Source organism: Diorhabda sublineata, chromosome 8 (genome assembly GCF_026230105.1).
Source record: "Diorhabda sublineata isolate icDioSubl1.1 chromosome 8, icDioSubl1.1, whole genome shotgun sequence".
In the NCBI taxonomy this organism is placed as follows: domain Eukaryota; kingdom Metazoa; phylum Arthropoda; class Insecta; order Coleoptera; family Chrysomelidae; genus Diorhabda; species Diorhabda sublineata.
In genome coordinates this window covers 16,531,943-16,553,752 of record NC_079481.1, presented here as the reverse complement: position 1 = coordinate 16,553,752, position 21,810 = coordinate 16,531,943, and the positions used below count along the sequence as shown (strand labels likewise).

Here is a 21,810-nt window from a genome sequence, read left to right as displayed (position 1 = left end):
TATATACACTAAGTACATACTTATATTGTACTTAAATATGACTACGGCTATGGTGGCCAGAAGAGGGATTGATCTATTACTCTACACTCTTTCCTAATGGAGTATAGTAATAGTGAATTAGGTACGTGAACTGTGCAAATAAATTATTGAAAAGAAAATGCGTAGTATATTCAAAATATAATCTTTACGTTAGGATAAACATTTTAAATACATTGGAATTAAGAAAACATTACACTATTTATTATTTCGATTCTAGGATTTTCTTACATTTGTAGCCGATATCAAAACTTCAAATTTACTTTTATTGCCTGTCTCATTGAAAAATAACAGTGATTCAATTTGGTAACATAAATTCCAGTTTCGTAAAAATTAAATAAAAACACACTGTGTTGAAAATCTAAAAATATGAATCCTTTCACGTTAAAATTATATCTACATCTTCCCAATATTTGTTAAACTTTTTAGCAATAATAAAATCAAGTTGAATGATTAATCAATGTTAAGAGACTTGAAATTTCCGTAGTATCCTAAAACGTCATCGTTTTTTAATGGTGCTGGACGAAGAGTTTCGTTAACTTTCATTGAATCCAGTTTATCGAATCTGTCCGAATACTGATGAAGCTTCTGCTTCCATAGTTCTGTAACAAAGAATGTTTCCTTTTCTATAGGATTTTTTTTATTTGTATTAATGTGGCTCAATACTTGACACATGTACAATTAATAAATTATAATTCAACTACGTTTTAACATTAGCATTAACAAAAAATTTAGATTGCACTGACAAGTTATACACATTTCATTATATAGATTAATGTCTTTCAAATAATGGATTGGGCGTGGTGACAGTTCTGAAATATTTGAGATTTCTTGGGGCTACTTTTCTACCTGGTCGTTACGGCAATTATTGAAGTATTGTGTGACGTATTTTGCATTGCTGATAGTTGGAAGAGTCAGAAGCGGCCATGAAATATCGGCGAGTCGGTGGAGTAGGTTCGATACATAGTCTGCGTACAACAACTGTATCTTTACGACTCTGGGACGTAGGTCTTTAAAGTCGATAGGCAGTTGAATTTCATGTAACTTAGCAAGTCGCCCAGGTCGGGTATTCTTAACTTACTCCTCTCACAAGCGAGCGATCACCAAAGAGAGTGATTTGATTCGCAGCAATATGAAATTTTTAGATTCTCATGTACCCCTCCACTCACTGTAACACGAGCTATTAGTTGCGGCAAAATTGGTATATATTTTGTCAAATAGTTTCTAGTTCTGTAATTGTGCTGTCAATTAAACATAAAGAATTCTATTCTAATCTAAAATCATTTTTCCATAGTAGCAGTTTATGAGCTGTGAAATAGAGTAACATGAGTGCAGTCAATGCATCCAATTATCCCAAGTACATTATATTTTAGAAAGAACCTCAAACATTTCAAATTTATATTCAACTGATTAATTTTTTCCTTACTTTCTTCTAATATCATTGAAGTCAGGAATTGCTTGGGGGAATTCTATGAATACATCCATTATTTCCTGTCTATTGAATATTTCAATAATTTTTTGTGAATGCATCGATTCACTGATGATTGGAAGATACTCAAACAATAACTATTACCTACTACTAGCACCAAAAAACTTCAATGCTGCCAATAACTAAATGATATTATCTCATTTCAACATTTAAAGAGCCTTAACACTTAATAGTTTATCAATTATATACCTAGCAGTCACATATTTGTGATAAGTTTATATAAATCAAAACCAAATAAAAAGTAAAACAGGTTCCTCCAGATATATTCTTATTGTGTCAAAACATATCTGAAAGTTTCTTTGGCTAGCCGAAATATTTTTTTAAATTTGTCATCACTGGTCATTGGTCTTCAGCTTCTTCTAGTTCTTCAAGTAGTCCAATATACATTACTACATTCCCTTATATATGACTACAATTATAAATGATTTATTTACAATTATAACATTATTAAAATAGTTTCAATAAAAATGATAGGTTAGAATTGTCTATTTACATGCGAATGAGAGTGAAATAAAGCACTCCTCTTTGGCTGAAGCACTCCTATTGGGAGGAGAGGGCACAAGAATCGAGACAACAGTGAATTCCGATCACCTCGCATTTAACGACATCGATAATGCTCCAAGCGAGGACCTGAGAATACCGGTTCAGAGATTTGCCCATTCATTCGCGTATAAAACGTGTTATCCTTGTTGTCAGATCATAGCTCATTTCCATGTATTCGTGAGAAGGTATCCAGATAAAGTAATGTTAGCTTGCAAGACGTTCATTAGAGTCATAAATATACTGAATAATAGGATGTACGGGTTATATGAGGGTTCTTGCATACTTTTTTTTATACCTTAACTATGTTTAGTATATCGTTCTTAACCACACACTATTTTTTATTTGTTTTTAAACGGTATATTAGTTCATAAAAACGCGCCAAAACGCATTTGTTGTCACACGACTGTGACGTTGTGTGACGTAGGAAGTAAGTAAACAGACTTAAGTGAGGCGACAAGGATTATGCGAGCGTCAAACCTGGCAGCCCAGTATATGTTTGTGAAGACCATTACAATGTAAGTTTTATCTATTAGTATTTGAAAAATGTTACTTATTGTTATTTTTTACTGTAGCTAGAATCAGATTTGGAAAATTATATGATGTGGAAACTAACACAATGCAAGTCATTCTAAAAAAACTTCTGTTCCAATCAAGTTCGATTGCCAGAAAGACCGGAAAAAGGTGTTTCGTGAATCACATCGTCCGTTGACATTAAAACGACAAAAAACCTTCAAAGCTATCACCTTCATGTCAACATTTTAATAAAGTTCAATCAAACAAATGTAATAATGAAGTTACTATGAAAAAGTATAATTAGTAGTACTTACGTATCTGCTTTTACGCCACGTACTTATATTAATGGGCACTACAGGCCATGTAGGCCTAGGGCAATAATGGCAATATTTCGTAGTTTTATGTATTATATACCAAAGTCGTCTATTTTACATTTTCCACACAAAATTTCTCTATTCCTTCTTGTTCACAGCTTTTTCTCTCCAATTCTGAACATTATTATTTTTTAGGTCTTCCATTACACCGTCATACTATCTCTTCCTTAGTCGCCCCTTTCTCTTTCTCCCCATTGGTCTTCTTTGCAGTACTAATTTTGTCATCCGTTCTCTATGTAGTCTCTCAACATGTCCCAACAATCTCACTCTCTGTCCCTTAATAAACGAGCTTATTGTAGTTTCTCCATAAAGTTCCTCCAATTCTTTATTAGTTCTTCTCCTCTAGCCCTCTTCTGTGTGTACGCTTCCGTAGATTCCTCTTAGTATCTTCATCTCCCATTTTTCTAACATGGCTTCATCTGCCTTTTTTAATATCCATGTCTCACATACATATGTTGCGGTGGGGGTCTTACTAACATTTTATATATTCTTATTTTTGTTTTTCTTGACACGTATTTTGGCTTCATCAGTGATCTAATACTTCCGAATTTTTGTGTTCCTTTAGTTATTGTGGCTTTCAGTTCTAATTCTTCTACTATCTTGTCCCAAAGGACAAGTAATCTTCTGTTTCTTTTTGTGTATCTCCCATGATCATATATTTTGTCTTCTCTTGATTTATTTCCAGTTAAAAATTTTTGGCTTCTTCTTTCAATTTTATTACTGCTAAGTGTTTCTTGGATTTTGCTATCAACACTACGTCATTTGCGGAAGCTAGAGATTGGCATTCGTTATTGAAGATCACTTTTTAATTTAGAATTTTGGATAAATAGTTCTAAAACAATATTAAATACAGTGGAGAGCGGGACACCTTGTACGAGTCCTCTATTGACATGAAATTCTTCAGACTTATACCCTTTCCATATCATTTCATTTTTTGTTTTATCCGAAGTAAATAATTGATTATTAGCAAAGAACGTAACAGCCACCTTTGGTAGATTGTCCAATCTTGATTCGATAAATCCTATTTCGGCCACCATTTCAATTGGAATAATCTTTGAAACCCTTACAAACACACAAATAGCACTTAACAACCAATTACCTCCACTTACAACAAAATGGCATTAGAAAGGCGACACGCGACGACCATTTTTCAGTATTTACTTACTTTTTACGTAACAACCGCAGTAACCAATAGAAACATAATTTCTATCACCTGTTATTATTCAAATTGTCATCAATTTATATTTGTGATTTATAATTTAAGTTATAATATAATATAATTCTAACTTAATTTATAAATAAGAAGTTATAGACAAATTTTTGAATATGTTAAATACCCAAATCAGCGACCACTGCAAGGTCCCTTTTGTCTAATGTAGTTTCGGTGCATTTAGCTGATTGTTTGTTCCCAGGGGATAGAATTCAAAACTTGAAGAACAGCTTCAGATTTAGATGCATCAGTTCACAGAATTTTATTATAATGAGTGGAATTAATCATATCTCGAAATCGTTGTTTCAGTATATGGCTATGTATATAGTCCTTAGTGAATAAATTTAAAGATGTATTAAATTTTGGTTGCTGTTTCTATTCTATAGGAAATTGAAAAAAGTATATTGTGAGTACAGTTGTACACTATCTGATTTTCCCATCTATTTTTTGGTCTACCAGGCAATCTTCTCTCGCTCGGTCTCCATTCTGAGATTTTCCTTGTGCCCTGTCTTTTTTCCATTCTTTTAATGTGCCCATACCATTGTATTCTTTTTGCTGTAATTGTATTTACTACATCCTCATTTTCTAATATGTTCTGTTGTACACTATACTTTTTCTTAATCAATTTAAGAAATACAACTAATTAATAACAGACAAACCTTTTATCATTGGGCCAAATTTTGATAGTGGGAGGAAAAAAGCAATCTGATAATGCAATAAGAATTGCTGAATCAACTAGAATAAATAAATTTTTGATTTATCGAGTAGTCACGAAAGGGGTTGCTGTGGATCATTCACAGAACCTAAAAAAATCATTATTTGTGTCAAATAAAAGAATACCGAAGTTTTAATAGACTAAAGGGGTACACAAAGGGATCAGTGTCCAGTTACACAATAGTATATCCGGAGTTTATCTGCGAGTAAATAAGAAGTCTTTAGTCCACCAGTGAAACGTTTTTGTATGAAAATGAAACAATATAATATAGAAGCATTTTCGAATAAATTGCTTAGAAAATGGGGGTAAATACATTGCAATTATAATAGAGTAGAAGTGATTCAATATTCGTCGCGTCCTTAGCCAGCAATGTAGTTGTTTTCTCCTTAGACCAGTAAATAATTATTTATTTGGTTCTAATCAACAGCTTTATTCGCTTCTATGGCATCGTGAAACAACGACATAGTGTATTAATGTAATAAAAATACAATTATGTTTCTGTTTTGTTTTCATCATATTACCTTTAAAGTGATCCTAACTAACCTAACCTAACCTAACCTAACCTTGAAAGTGATCCAATGATGGCTCGTTTCCTCCATAATCCTTAGTAAGAATATCTGCAGGAATTTGTTTCAAAAGACTTTCTGCCGAGGGATGTACTTGAATCTAAGAAATTATGATTAATACAATAAATGTCAACGAAATCACTTATACGTTAACTTACTCTTGCAAATAGTTTTGGTTTCAATACGGATTTCAAAAGGGTGACTAACATATCTATACAAGGGGACGGGTAAACCAGATGGATCTGCTTCAGTCTGGCTGAGTAAACTTTCTGTAAAAACATTAGGTTTCAATGAAAGAAGAATATTATAACAAATTCTCACGAATAAGTCATACATTGATAATAGATAGGTACAAGGTGTGATAAAAAATACTGTAAAGTGAGCAGAGCTGCTCATTTTTACGTTTTCTTAGGTTATATTCAATACACGAGCTAAAAAAAAATAAGAGAAACAAGAAACGATACAGTTGATAAAAAAATTACTTACAGTCACTAAATCGTTCGTGGTAAATCAGCATTCTGAATAAATTCGTAATCAAGCATGCGCATTACTGTGATATGAAATTGGTTACAAACTGGTCGGAATCAGCCCTGTTAAGATATACTGTATATATTTTATACGAGGATGCATTGATATCTAGTTAGCCTAGACCAGTTCCATGCATAAACAAAATATTATTTTACCATAGCAACGAACAATAACTTATTAGAAGTTTGACGTTCAACGACGTTCAAAGATGTTCACCGAAATTGGTGGTGAAATTGGAGTATCGAGCCACCATCAAGTACCCGTATTTAAAAGGGTTAAGAGGTAAGCAGATTTACAAAGATATGCTTAATATCTTTAGAAAAAAATGTCCTTCGTATGCGACCGTGAAAAATTGGACTGCAAGCTTCAAAAGAGGTAAATTTTCCATTGAAGATGATGACCAATCGGGAAGGCCAGTTTCTGTGTCAGTCCCCGAAAATATCGATGCAGTTCATGACATGATTTTATTTCATATACATATTTCAAACGAACGCGTTCATCATATTGTTCACGTCAATTTGGACATGAGAAAAATTGCTAAAAAATGTATCCTCGATCTGTGCTCGATTTGAAAACGATGTAGATTTCTTATATCGAATTCTTCGTTGCGTTCGGCATCGGCTTATGACGTATATAGGCATTTCGAGATGTGTTCAAATTATCCAGATACCGAATAGTATGGCTATTTCGGCATCTGGCATGTCTACTATGGAACTATAGCGATACGTCCAATTCGCCATATGCCTCCAACATATACATATTAAAGTAATTGGTGCTGAATACACATCTCAATTCTTATACACCTGTCAAAAACACGTTCCCGATCACTACCGTTAAGCGCCACATGCGCTGAATGCACTTGTTTCTCTTATTTGTTAAATATAAGCACCATAAGAATAATTGTTTAAAGAGTGTTACAAAAATCGTATATTCCAGTATAATGTGATGAAGTAAAAATTATTGAAAAATGGTTGTAATGTGTGAGAAAATAGAAAGAAAAATAAGTGAATTCTGGAGTACTGGGATGAAATTAAACACGTTGGGGTCTGATGCGGTCCATAGGCCCATAACTGAACTTAACCCACAGCTTAGAACGATCCTATAAACCACACAACATATTTTATTTCAAACCTACTCCAAGGCTCAAGAGATTGTATTTAAATGCGGTTTACAGTTTACAGTCCTTAAAATCTATACCTAGTCCATTTGATTTTTTTTTGATAATCTTCAACTTCATTGTAAAACAAAAAACCCTACTTATTATATTTTTTGTTTGTTTTTTTTTTCAATTTATTTCAAATAATATTTGATTAAAATTTTTAATTTATGATACTTTTATTACCTTGATTTCATACATATTTTTTCTTGGTCCGATATAATATTCACGTTTTTTTTTATTTCAAGGTAATTTTTAAATCGGTCAAAGCGTGAAGTCACACTTTTATTATTTGATATTCGTTTAAAAAAATCCGTTTTGTGTCTAATTAAGAGGAGCGTAGTATTATTATTAGTGATGGAGAGTAATAGTGAAGAAAGTTTAAACTGCAGACCAGAAGATGTTGAATCGGCAACAGCAACGACTACGAGAGACTACTGAGAAATCCAGGGAACAGTATTTAAAGGATTATAATTCTTTTATGAAGAGGCGCACTAAAAAAGGCATAAACAGCTTCACAGAAAGAATGTTACTAGCTTACTTTGAAACTAAATACAAAAAGTCTTCAGCACTTTGGTCGATTTATTCAAAACTGAAAGGCACCCTAAAGGTAAGTAACGTCGTAGACGTCAGTAAATACTCGAAGCTCATTACATATTTGGAAAATATATCAGTTGGCTATGGACCCAAAAAATCTAAAATATTTGTCCGTGAAGCAATTTCTGTTGCAAGCTTCAGACGATCATTATCTCATGCATAAGGTATGACAGCAAAAGATTTTAATGTGAGCTTAGATACTATTTGTAACATCTTTTAGGTTGCTTTTATATTCGGAACCGCAGGAGCTCTGCGGAGGGTGGAATTATATAAAATACTGGAAATGTTTTAATTATCACAGTACCTGATACAAAAACTCATGTACAACGTCGATTTACTATTATTGGTGAAGTATCTGACAATAGATTAAACTTGGTAAACATTTATAAAAAATATAAGAACCAACGAGTCACAAATGTCAAAACAGATCATTTATTTTTGTAGTATAGAAATGGAAAATGCAAAGCCCAAGTTGTAGGTATCAATACTTTTTCAAAAATTCTCTCTTATCGCAGCATATTTGTATTTATCTAATTCAAAAAACTACACTGGGCATACATTTCGACGCTCTCCGTTAGTGGATTCCGGTGGTGATATAATTCAACTAAAGAAGCATAATGGGTGGAATTCCAACACAGTTGCGGAGGGTTACGTAGACGACTCAATAAAAAACAAAATGGATTCCTCAGTGAAAATTTTAACAGGAACAACTAGTTCAACTTCAAGCAACATTATAAAAAATGTTGACAATCCAACAATCCAATAAGTACTAATACAACTATACACGATATTATTTCTTTGAGCTCGTTAAATGTTGCCAATTCAAGTACCAATAGTAATGTAACTTCTTCACTTCAAATTAATAATTGCTCACGGTTGTACTTTTAATATTACTATTACAAAATAAAAATTAATAAAAGTCTTTTCGAATTTTTTCAAATCTACGGACGATGTATGAAACTCGTAGGAATTGCCGCACTGGCTTTCGGTCAAACCGTCCTACTCGTGAAAAAAAATATTACTTTACTCACTTGTTGCATAAATAAATATTTCAAAACATCGTACATTTTTGTACAATTCACATAAAAAAATAAATCATCGTTCAAAGGATAGAGAAGCAAACAAAATATTGTTTATCATTCTGCAAGTAGGGTGTACCTTCAAAGAAATAGAATGAAATATTTATTTTATGTGAGCGGTCCATAGGACCTCACTGGGCACTAGGTAAAGTTTTAGCGGTAAACCTTCCCTTGGACCCAAAGGGGGACCGTACACAAAAATTATAATTTTTTTACAATTTTTATTTCGAATATATTTTTGCTTGGATCCACACTGCATACGGAGTGTAAAAATACAAAAAAAATATTAGGCCCAGAAGTTTATCAATTTTGGTTGTGGCTCAACGTGCTAAACCACACTTTATAATATTATTATGCTCATTAACTATATCGGAAAGTAGATAGAGCTCATTTCCAGCAATTATTATAGTAGATTTTTCAATCAAAATTACATTTAAATTGACAAATTGATGCTTTAAAATGCCGTGACACTTCCTAGTGGTAATGTTCTAATTTACAGTATGTTACGTAACTGAGTAAGAAAGGTTGTTTTGTCTGAAAATATTAGTACCAGATGGGTATAACGTTTATTGTTGACAAGGTTAATTTTGACTATCCTTTATATCAGTATCAATTGAAGTCATATTTACCTCCAAAATCAAATTTGCTTTGCGAATATGCTGAGGAGTTACTTTAACGAAATGACCCATAGTAACATCTTGGAGATCTATTATCAATACATCACCCATACTTAATTCTTCGTGACATTTAACTTCAATAATATTTAGCTGATGTGCAAATACATTGTACACATTGAGGTGTTTTGGCTCTCCAATTATTTTGAAAATATTCACTCTATATAAATCTTCCGTCAACTTTGGAAGGGGGACAAAATATCTAAAAAATAAAAAAAAAATAACTAAATGATGCTGACTATACCGACTATTCATAGAGAATATGATAGAGTGTGACTCATTGCTTATACAGAGTCGCGGCGAAAAGTACCCTCCTTAAATAAATATGGAAATCATAATTGTGGTGAGAAGAGTTAACTTTATTGTGAAGGAAAATCATTATTTTTTTTCGAATATTTACAATGATCTATAATTTTTTAAATAACTTATTATTAAAAGATCAAAAATCTCTTAAATAAATTTGCGATTTAATTTTCTAAAGGTGGCGATTGTGTAAGCTAAAAAGATGACGTTAGTATTTTATAACTTTTTACGTATTTTTCGTTAAAACTACCTTGTTTTGTTTGCCTGTATTTCCTCCAAACTTTTGACAATACTCAAATCTTTTATATTGACTTAGTGTGCGTTCACATTGGCAACGCTCAAGCGGTGAGCGTCGTTTGGATACCAAGTTTACACTATGCATGACTGGCTAAATATTTTCCGTATGGCAAGGACGTCTATGTCAAATAAAAAGCCGTTTACCGCAGAAAAGCTTAAGTATAAGAACTTCTTCGATTTGGAAGAGCTTTCAAAACTAATAATGAGAAATAAAACCAAAAACACTAATGGGGAAAAAGTCAGCTGGCTGAAAATAAAATGCCTGAAATATTTGAAAGCCAAACCAGGTATTATTTTATACAGGTATGATCATAAATCCGATTATAAAGAGATAAACGTTTTTGCTAAAGGCCACCCCATTAACCTCACTGAAATCAACTTAAAAAATGCATACTCTAAACCTCGACCTATCAGTATTCAGAAGAAGCAAGATTTGCTGAAGCTCTGCAAATCAGGGATCATCCCGGATGAATTTCACCAGTATTATAAGTCGTTACCAACGTGTAAGAACATGGAAGATGGTATTCCTGAACCCGATTTCAGGATAGTGATGTTCAAAGTGATATGGAGGACAAATAATTTTGTTCTGCCAAAAAAAGACAAGTGCCATAAACTTTTTATTTTACTGAAAAAATTTAATTGTTTTTATGTTTAGGAATTTTTATAAGGATTGTTTCTTTTGTTTTGTTACTTACTTTGATTTTTTTCAAATTAATAAATCATTTTGAAGCTGTGACGATTTTTTATTTCAATTTAAATTTTTAAACGACGATTTCAAAATTTCAAATTATGGAGTTACCTTGTTTTGGCAGTAACCCGACGAAATATTCTGTACGTGTATTTGTAATTGAACTCCTTCTATCGGCTGGACCGATTTTGAGAAAATTTTTTGTGTGTATTCAAGGGGGTTCGAGAATGGTTTAGATTCACAATTCGATCAACTAGATAATGTTTTATCAATTATTATTAAATTGTTGTGGATGTTAGAACGTTTTCCATATAATTCCGGCAGACTGCGCTGCAGTCGTGTTAGATATTCAAAAGTATATTTAAGTTTCAGTTGGTAGCGCCTGATAGATGGCGCTAAGATCATATTCTAAGTTAGCATAAGTATAGTCTAAACTATGGAGACTTCATTTGTATGGTGTATAGTGTCTGAACATTCATACTGCTGTGCTACTTTATACGATACATATCTGAACACATTTGTTACTTTTTGGTACATCCATTACTTTCTTCTTACGGATATTACCTGAACTATTTATTTTGAAATTTGTTACTATTTCGAAGAACATATTTTACATAATTCTTCATAAAATTTTCCTAACCTACATAATTATCCTAACCTACAATTTTTTTGTAATTTATAGATTTCAGAGATACAATTTCAAAATTATCTCTCATTTTGAATTATACTGTACTGGAAATAGTGAATATACAAAACTAAGAAATGAAATTATAATTACAATAATAGTTTAGCCCTGTAACTTTCACTATTAAAAGTTATCTATATTGGTTGTTGTGTATTTTTCATAGTATTTTATTTCTACAAAAAACTGTCACATCTTCGCAGAAGAGCCAGAAATATTGGTTGACGTTCTCATAATGCGCAAATGGTCCATAACCACCGACTGAACAGAACTGTAGAAGAACACTTTACAACTAATGCCTTGCGTTTGAATATGAGCCTGAAATAGACTATTCATGATTGGTAGTATGGACAAGAATGTCAATATTGTCATGCTTTCGAATACAAAGGTGAATCGGCCGGTGTATGTTGCGCATCTGGAAAAATTTCACTGCCATCACTAAATTCGCCATCAGAATCTTTGAAAACGCTATTAGCTGGAAACACATCTCAATCAATGTTGTTTTTGGGTAAAATCCGTAAATTTAATTCTTGCTTCTACGTTGTGTGCTCGAGAGTAGGAAAATCATCGAATTTATTTGTTTATTCCTCTTAAGGATTAACCAAAAATACTGTACATCCAATGGCATTACGATAATTTCAGTATTTGTAGATAATTAACTCTAAGAATAAATACCCGTTATAGGATAGTTTAAGGTTCAACCTTTTCACCTTCAATTAACACGACTTCAAGAGTTTATTCAACACAGCTTCTACATTCAACATTTTGCATACTAACACACATACTCACACGCTATCGATTGGTTGAATTATGATAAATGTATACGAATGATGTTAGGTATTGTAATAAGTTTCTGATAAAAATTTTCATCAAAACGGTCTAATTGTTACAGCTAATTTCCAAAAGTTTACATTTAAGACGTGGGACAAGACAACGTCTGTCGGATCCGCTAGTAATTCTTACATTTTTTTGACAATCCTTGTATTCGACTGAAAATATTTGTGATTTGATAAATGTGTCAACCAAATCTACCAAAAAGTCACCTTTTTTTGTGACACAGGAAATAAATAGGTACATTTTTAATTTCATGCATTTCAAATATATATTCCATTGTAGGACCGGGATAACGACAATTTGACTGTTAAATTATATAAATATTAGATAAGTAAAAAAAATCAGCTGGTTAGTAATTATTAGATCAAACCATAGATTTTGTAGGACAAAGATTTTTTCGAATAAATTAGATAATTAGCTTGAGATTTAAAGAAAAAAAATTCAGTTAGTAATAAATATCTGAGAATCATCAAATCTCTGTTAGCTACCACAGTCCAGAGTTTCTTTCAGGAAATTGTTGGGCGTCTCATCAAAATGAAGCTACTCACAAAAAATTAGCTTGATAGTAATAAAGTGCAAAAATGTACGTGAAATCCTATTCAGATTATCAATACTTTTTTCTGAAGTTTTCCTTATGATAAAGAAGTTTACCAAATAATTCAACTTAGGAGGAGTTATAGTTAATACTGTTCTTCGATCTAATAATAGAATACCAATAACAAGTTTTGTAGACACAGACTTTCTTCTAATTGCATACTGTGGATGACGAATTTAATCAATTTTTAGAATTTTTTTTTTATTGTCCACCTGCGATTCATTGTAATTAAGTTTTTCCAATTTGAATTAATATTATGATAAAAATTTATTCGGCGTATTAATTTTAATAAATTAGTTTATTACCTCTTATAGTTGAATGCATACTTACGCAAATTTAGTGATCTCCTGCATATGAGGTAGTTTCGGATTTTTGTTTTGAAATATTTCGGGAATCATTGTTCTAATGCTGTAGTAAAAATCCAGCTTCTTCTTAGTTTTTTCAATACTAAACTTATTCATGATAAGAAAATGTTGTATGAGTGAATTACCTAAAAATTTGAGAAATACGATTTTTAAAAAATAATCATGCGGCTATTAAATAGAATATTGTTATACAAATCCCGGAACATACAAAAAAGGGGGATATTCAGGTAATAAAAACAATCCTGATCACAAAAACAACTTTTAGGTTTTTTATGGAATATCGTCACTATCTTACATTATTATTTCTCTTTTCCAGCGTCCAAATTTCTTTGAATTAAGTTTGAGAAGGTGCTGAATCAGTTAATATTTGTTTCGTCTGGTTACAAAAAAGTCCAACTCCTCAATTTAAAAAAAATCGCTATTTTAATTGTATCCATTTGCTACTAGAAACTGTAGTAAAACCATTGAAATCAGTGCATTCATTCTAGTAGTCCAAAAATTTCGGAGATATCTACTCACCAACGCTTTTCAGAACTGGTCATCTGCAAATCCACCAGGTAGAGTTAGTCTTCCAGTTTATCATATCACGCCTTGATGATAGTATATATAAAGGAGTGCGTGTGGTGATCAAAATAAAAAAAAAATATTCAAAGGAGAAAACAACAACTTTCCTGGCTAATACCTCGACGAATATTGAATTACATCTCCTTTGAAAAGCGTGATGTCAGTTGACCTTATTGTCGATATTCCCAATGGCTCGCAATTGCAAGGAGAGGTTGTAGCTACTGACCAGTTTCGACGTTATTACTTCTCATGAGAGTGGTTTAACAACCCTTGTTCGGGCTTCAAACTCGAACTGAAGACAACATCAAAGAGCGTCGCTATTTGGTTCGTGTAGTCAAACATTCCCTAGCCAACGCTAACTGGCGCCATCCTCACTTCCAACTGCAAACCACTTTTCGTTTCCTCGATAAAATTCTAAGGAGTAGACAGATTGAGGCCTTGGAATCAATCAGAAAGAGGGGTGGGGTGATTCGTTGCGTGGAGTAGGCAGATTGATACCACGGAATCGGATCACTTCTTATCAATGAACGAATAACCGCCCTGTGATAATGTATCCAAAGTGGGAGGCGAAGTGTTGAGAATTTTTAAAATTCCAACGCGGTTTAACCCTTGAACCTAGATCTTTTGTTGATAATCCTGATCTTCTAATGCTAAGTTGAATAGTGTTGCTGATAGCAAATCACAAACTCATCACTTTAAGCGTTAGTATGCTGACCCTTATTTCGCTCCTAGTCATCTTGATTAATTTTCGTATTTTGGATCTATACCTTGTTCTCATAGTGCTATCAATAAACTGTTCTTCTTGGTTGAGTTAAACGCCTGTTGTAAATCGATGAAGAGCATCTCTATATCTTTTTGGTGCTCATGTGCTTTTTCCGTTAGTTGTTTTATTGTATATACTGTGTTTGGTTGTCTACTTATCCCGTGAGAAGCCGCATTTATATTTCCCCATTATTTCCGGAGTGTACTAGCTAGTCATTTTTAGATTACTGTTGATAGAATTTTATATGCAATGTTTAATAGTTACTCCACTGGTGTTGATCACATTTCTTATGTATAGTAATACTTTGCCAAATGATCCATTCTTTTGGCAACCTTTCCTCAAACCATATTTTTCAAATTAGTTGGTATATTTTTTGTGTGCTTAGTTCAGTTTGCAAATTCTTAAAGTAATCTGCCCATAATTGTTTATATTGGCGGTCTTCTTTTATCAGTTTGCCTTCTTTATCGTTTATTTCTTTTGTATTCTATTAGATTCGTTTACTTTTTTGTAGAATCTCTTTGTATTTCTCTTTGAACTTTCCTTTTCTATTTCTCTTTGAACTTTCCTTTTTTATTTCTCTAACAATATTATCCATCCACTCACGTTTACTTTTCGTTATCAGTTTATTATACTTTTTTATAATCATTTCGTATTGTTTTCTGTCTTCAGTTCTGTTCGTTTTCATCCATTTTAGTCTTGCTTTGACTTTCATTTCACTATGCTTACACACCTTTCATTAAATCATTCTTTTTCCTTGCAGGTATTTGTTCCACCCAAATGATTATTGGCTGCAGTTCGAAACTCTTCTTTATATTGTTCCACTCCCCATCGATAGTTCCTCCTCGTCTTAATTTTCTAATAGTAAATTCTCTATGTGTGCAACATATTCTTTCAGCACTTTTTCATTATGTAGTTTGTTTAAATTCCATTTATGATATTAACGTTTTGTGTCAGTTTTATTTTCGTCTTAAGCATTAAGTGATATTTCTTATCGATGGCTATTTTCCTCTATTTAGATCACGTGATCTATTTGTGAGCATGTCTATGGATCTTGTATGACCCAGGTTATTTTGTAATTTTTGTGGGGCCGAAATTAAGTATTGCTGATAATCATATTTATTTTTTTCCTGCTATTTGGTTTAGATATTCCTTCTTCCCCATTTAAGCGTTGAAATCTCCCATAATTAATATTGTATCATGGTTTGGAATATTCCCTAATTTTTTTTCAATTTTTTTATAAAATTCTACTGCGTTCTTCTAGTTACTATTTTCAGTTGGAGTGTATACATTTAATACTGGGGGATTAGGTGGTTTGGTTTCAATTCTTAAGTATGTCAGCCTTGCATTTATTGATCTGAATTCCAGTGCTTTTTGTCTCAATCCCCCAAAAACCATGAACCCTATACCATACTGGCCTTGCAATTCATTACCTGAGTATCGGTAAAATGTCTTCTATAATACCTTGTCCTTTCTACCTTGTTTCCTGTACTGCCTCGATATCTGTTTCACACTCTCTTAATTTCAAGTTAAGATCTTTCCTATCTTAGCTTGCTACAACGTTCCATTCAAGTATTTTCATCACTTTTCCATGTTACATTTTTTTTATTTATATCTTGTTTTTCTGATAGTTATTAGTAATTCATTTCGTTCTTCATGCCGAATCGATAACCTTTGTTTCACACTCTTTTTTATACTATATTTAACTATTTTTACCCAGTTTTCCTTCTCTCTTGTTCCACTTTCTATCACCTACATTCACCATAACTTTGTTGTGCCAACTTTTTTATGTTATCCATTTCTTTTATCAGTATTGACAAAGTCTTTTAACGGCTTTTGTTTTTCTCCCGCTTTCTTCGTTAAGTCTTCATTAATATATACTCTACCTCGTGTTATATTCCTTAATTTTGCTTTATTTTCCATAACTTTTTTGCCCTCTTCACCTTTCAGCTGTATCAAGTAGGTTTTTGGGCTATATCTATTTAACAGACTTAGTGTAAACTTCCTCTTGTACGTATTGTTTCAAAAATTTTTACATACGATCTTTCAGCTTTTCTTGATCTTCTGTATCTATCAATAAGCCGCTCATAACTATATAATTTTTTCCTGTTCTTTTTCTATCAATTCTTATCTGAAGTATTTAGTTTTTTGTTTCCTTTTGTTCCCATTTGGCGCTCTGGATTTCTTCTTTTATTTCTGTCTTCATGTCTTCCATATCACTTTTCATTTGTAGTTTTAGTTCTTCCAGTATCTTTTTAAATTCTTCCTTTGCGACTTAACTTGCGTTTACTAAATGCTGTTTCTTCCTCATAGAAGTGATCGTGCTCTGACTTTTCTCTCTTCCTACTCATCCAGCAAGTCTAGCGTGTATTGAAAAGGGGTAAGTATTATTATCACTGATTCGTTAATAATCATCTAACTATTATTTATCAGTTACCAATTATTAATTATTTCAAATTACGAATAGTGCAATTTGTGACGCCTATGGTTCTATTTTTATATGTTTATCTACTATCATTCAGTTATTCTGTTTTGATGTTTTTGTTCGCTTTCGACTTGTTTGATTTATTATTCACTGAGTTACATTGATCTATTTGTAAATTTTAATTCATGTAAATCTTAATTACTTATCTGATGATCTAGTGAACTTTCCTATGTATACTGGCAGTTTAAACCACTTCACAAAGACCGAAATAATCACGTCTTTCTCCCATTACTACCAGTAACGCCTGTTTATTAAATAGCATACAAAAAGAATGCTCTACTATTCGAAATAAAGCCCATTGTATTCTATGGTTTTAACCCAACGTTCAGCAAGTTTTTTAAGTCCTTGGTTAACCCATTATTTGGGCTTGGATGCGAAAAAGTATCGCACTGCATTCTCAATTCTTTTGTAGTCAAATATTTTCCCATCCAAGAATTTCGCCATGGATCTGAATAAATAGTAATAACTATGCAAGGTCCGAACTAAAGGCTGAATGTGGTAGAAGTTCAATACCACCAAGTTCTTCAATCTTATTCCCTATCTCTTTCGCAGTATTTATCTAAGCATTGTCTTTGTGTAAGAGAAACCGCTTTCGGTTATCTAAACCTTTCTTCGGTAAATCCTCATACATCAGCTGTCCACTATATACAATATGCATTTATAGCTAGAATATCTGGTATGATCTCGACAGGTTCGGGTAATTGTCTTATGTCTAACCACAGATTGTCTATGTTCAGTTTTTTCATTTTTATCGCAAGGTATTATGGGTCTAATAAAATCTTCTTCGACATGGCAAGGAACTACTCCACGTTTCATTTGATTCTTGGTTAACAGGATAGACAAAGGAAAGCACGAAAGCTCCCACTGCGATGGTGTGCAGAATGATGCTCTGCATACGTTCTTCTACTGTGAAAGATGGAAGTTAAACAGAGAGGAATTGGACACAGAGGAAATTATCGAGGTTTCTCAACAGGGAGTTCCACGTACCAAAAAGGCTGATCTAGACCAGATGGCGATTTAAGCGAAAGAAATGGAGGAATGAGTCAGGAGGATGAGAGAGGGAGACAAATCGAAATAATGTGTTAAACAGCTCCAGGTTGGTGTTCGGAAGAAGAGACGAGGTTTTTTATGGTAGGGAAAGTGATGTCCAGTCCAACACGTGCGTAAATGCATATCTTCCACCAGAAAAAAAACTCAATTAAAAAGTCGGAAATAGTGGAGATTTTTTTATGATTCACAATTTTAATCGGTGAGTCTAAAAACCTAATTAGTAATAAAGTAGTGCTCCAGATAATCGGACGGTCTCGGATCCAGCCATATTTTGCACGCTATTTACACAGGATATACAAAAGAAGATTCGCATGAATGCTCCCACTGCGATGGAGTGCATACGTTCTTCTATGAAAGCTAAACAGAGAGGAATTGGAGTCGCACATCGGCGAACTATCAGCGGACATTATCGTGATGAAGATTGTGAGAGAAAAGACCCATTGGAATATGGTTTCTCAATACATTCAGAAAGTTGTGCTTTTCAAAAAGGCTGGCCTAGACCAGATGGCGATTTAAGCGAAAGAAATGAAGGAACGAGTCAGGAGGATGAAAGAGGTTATCCAACCCGAAGTAATGTGTTAAACAGTTCCAGATTGGTGTTCGGAAGAAGAGACGGAGGTTTTTTTTTCTGTTAGGGGAAGTGATGAACTTTCCAGTCCAACACACGTACGTAAATGCATATTTTGCACCAGAAAAAAAACTCAATTAAGAAGTTGGAAATAGTGGAGATTTTTTCATGATTCAACAATTTTAATCAGTGATTCTAAAAACTTAATTGGTAATAGAATAGTGGAAACCGAATATCTTATTTTCCTTACAATAAATATTACCTATTACTACGATTATAGGTACGGATAAAATTTCTTAAGTAATTAAAGTTGTGCTCCTTTTCCCTAGTAGTGATGATTTCAGTGATTTTTTTTATATTACTGTTAATTTTATTGGTAAACGACGTTAAAGAAGTTTCAGAAGGAAATAATACACAAAAACAAGTAGTGAGTCATGAAAAAAAGGAAATATTTCAGTAAATATTGAACTGATAATAAATACATACATTATTGAATATAAAAAAAATTGAGGCAACTTTTGACGATTTAACTGTTCAAATCTTCGCACATTTACTTTCGTATTTTCATCCCCCCACTTCTTATTTGAGTAGATAGACTAACATCCTTAACAAAATTGTTTTTGTAAAATTTGTCATTCGATTAGAATGCTAAAAACTATTTTCGAAATCACATTTGCTATATTTTTTTCGGTAGTTGTACTATAAACGGTTGCTGATAAAGGCCCTTCTTATAAGTATTAGGGACTTTAACAGTATGGTGATACAATAATGCAGGAAATATTGAGTGTAACGAAAACCAGATTCCAAAAAAATATGATCGATGATAAGAGATGTATATGATTAATAATTAAAAAGGCCTTCAAGCTTACTAGACCAAAATAATCGACCAAAGTTTCTATACAATTTTGAAGTATATTTCTTATTTTATAAAAATTAGTTTTCAAGATACTTACTAGGTATTTCTGGTATGTGCATTTGTTTTCTGAACCAATCTCTAATCTGACAAATATCTTGCATAAGATCTGCTTCAGACTTTTCGAAAATTTTCAAAACTTTTTCAATGCTCGCCTGTAACAGATCATCCGCCATTTTTCTGTTATGAATGCAAATAAATGATAAATGCGAATAAAAATGCACATTCACAAATAACGTCGGTAGAATTGGTTGAAATCGTTGTGCAGATAAACTTGTTTGTTAGGGTCAAACACATTCTGAAGTATGAAGATAATTTAATAATTCTTTTATGAGAATCGGTAACAAGGTAATTGAACAATTAGTCACGCTTAAAAGCCTGCCGATGCAAATAAACGTACCATACTCTGAATTTCGGAGCATATTTATAAATATATTATATATATATATATATATATATATATATATATATATATATATCAAGCAATGTCATCCTTATTACTAATGCGTATAGTTTGTAGGCTAGCTTACAATTTTCTAGAGGGGGCATTCAGAAACTCTAAAATCTCAAATAACATAGACATAGACAAATAAAAACAAATATTTATAATTGGATATAGCTTTATTGCTTTAAGATGAATATACTTTTGCAAGCGTTTGAGCCAATTGCCGAAGCAATTTTTCCATTCCGATTGAGGTACCTCCCAAATATGTGATTTGAACGCATCCACCGCTTATTCAGGTGTAGAAAAACGTCGACTTCCCAGTTTATTTTTCATCTGGGGAAATCATAAGAAATAATTGTAAGCCAAACAAGGACTGTACGGCGGATTACCCTTAATTCGATATTTTGACTATTCAAAAACGTTTTTGTTTGAACAGATGTGTAAGAGTTCGCATTGTCGTGGTGGAAAATGACTAGTCTTCTGTGATTGGTTTCCCTGATTTTTTTGAATATTTCTGGCAAACAGATGCTACGTCCACGAACAATTTTTATTGGATTCGGCGCGTCTGAAAGACCTGATTATTGTTTATTCTCGGATTCATATGCACAGATCCAAGATTCGTCGCCAGTCATGATCTTACAGACATCTTATGAATCACCTCGATTGATTTTCTTTGCATCAATCGACACGAGCTTTTTTCTGAGCAATTCTCAAATTTTGCAGTATCCAACGCCTTCAGGAAATTCATCCTGTAGAAAAATGTGTGACCTCGATTGAATACGGAAAACCAGCAAAACATAATGGCTCGATATGGTGCTTAATAACCAAAAGCGAGTTTATCGGCACACTGCTGTTGGTTTAATCAACGTCGCAAGTTATAGAAAATCATCACACGAAAATGGTCGCAATTTAATTCCATTTTTTGACGAATGTTTCAAGTATCTGTAACCAACACATATAGGACAACACGGTGCGAATACGTTCCCATTAAAAATGTCAAACTTTATAATGACATTGTCAGATTTGACATATTCACATCATTGTTGCCATGTTTACAAACTTAAGACACTTAAACAACACAAATAGGATAACACGGTGCAAGTACGTTCACCATTAAAAATGTCAAACTTTATGATGACAATGTCAGATTTGACATATTTACATCGGTGTTGCCATATCTACAAACTTAAGAAAAAACCATCGTACCTTATTTCAAAAATCGTACAAAGTTTTTAAAAATTACCAAAACTAGATCTTTTTTGATTTGCAATAAAACATATTGAATTCTAAGGAAGTTGTCCATTATTCTGTATAGAGTGATGAATTCTTCTGTCATTTGTATGCCAAGGACTGAAAGTGCTTTGTTGGACGAGTCTGAAACCTGCGAGACGAGCGAAGCAAAACTTTTAACTCAATATTAATTTATTAATTATTTGCAAAAAGTAATGTTGATTGTATCTCCTGGACAATTATTATTTATTGGATTGGATGCAGATGGAATATGTATATGTGAAACTGTCAACTGTCAACATTGAAGTTGCTGGAGTCACATTTAAGAAAGTTAAAGTTGTCTACTCCAGAGCGTCCTAAAAGTGTATTGCAGTACGGAGCTGTCACTTTCACTACATGGAACACTCAAAACGCAACTTTCGGTATGTAAATGAATACAGGACGAACAACTTTCAGATGGCGTCGTCTAAAAAATAATTTTCACTCACCAGAAACTGGCCAACAATACTTACACACCATATTAGAAGTACCAGCCGCAGAAGGTGCTCGAA

General features: G+C 32.8%; 1 protein-coding gene across 1 annotated transcript; it reads right to left on the bottom strand.

Moving 5' to 3' along the window:
- Nucleotides 1-158: 158 nt before the first annotated feature.
- LOC130447800 (retinol-binding protein pinta-like) lies at nucleotides 159-19,891 on the bottom strand. The gene is made up of 6 exons (XM_056784822.1): nucleotides 19,625-19,891; nucleotides 13,210-13,369; nucleotides 9,436-9,682; nucleotides 5,605-5,715; nucleotides 5,444-5,546; nucleotides 159-638 (listed from the first exon to the last, which is right to left on the bottom strand). Exons 1-6 carry the CDS (start codon nucleotides 19,758-19,760, stop codon nucleotides 490-492), a joined length of 906 nt encoding a protein of 301 aa, XP_056640800.1. The 5' UTR covers nucleotides 19,761-19,891; the 3' UTR covers nucleotides 159-489.
- Nucleotides 19,892-21,810: the final 1,919 nt, after the last annotated feature.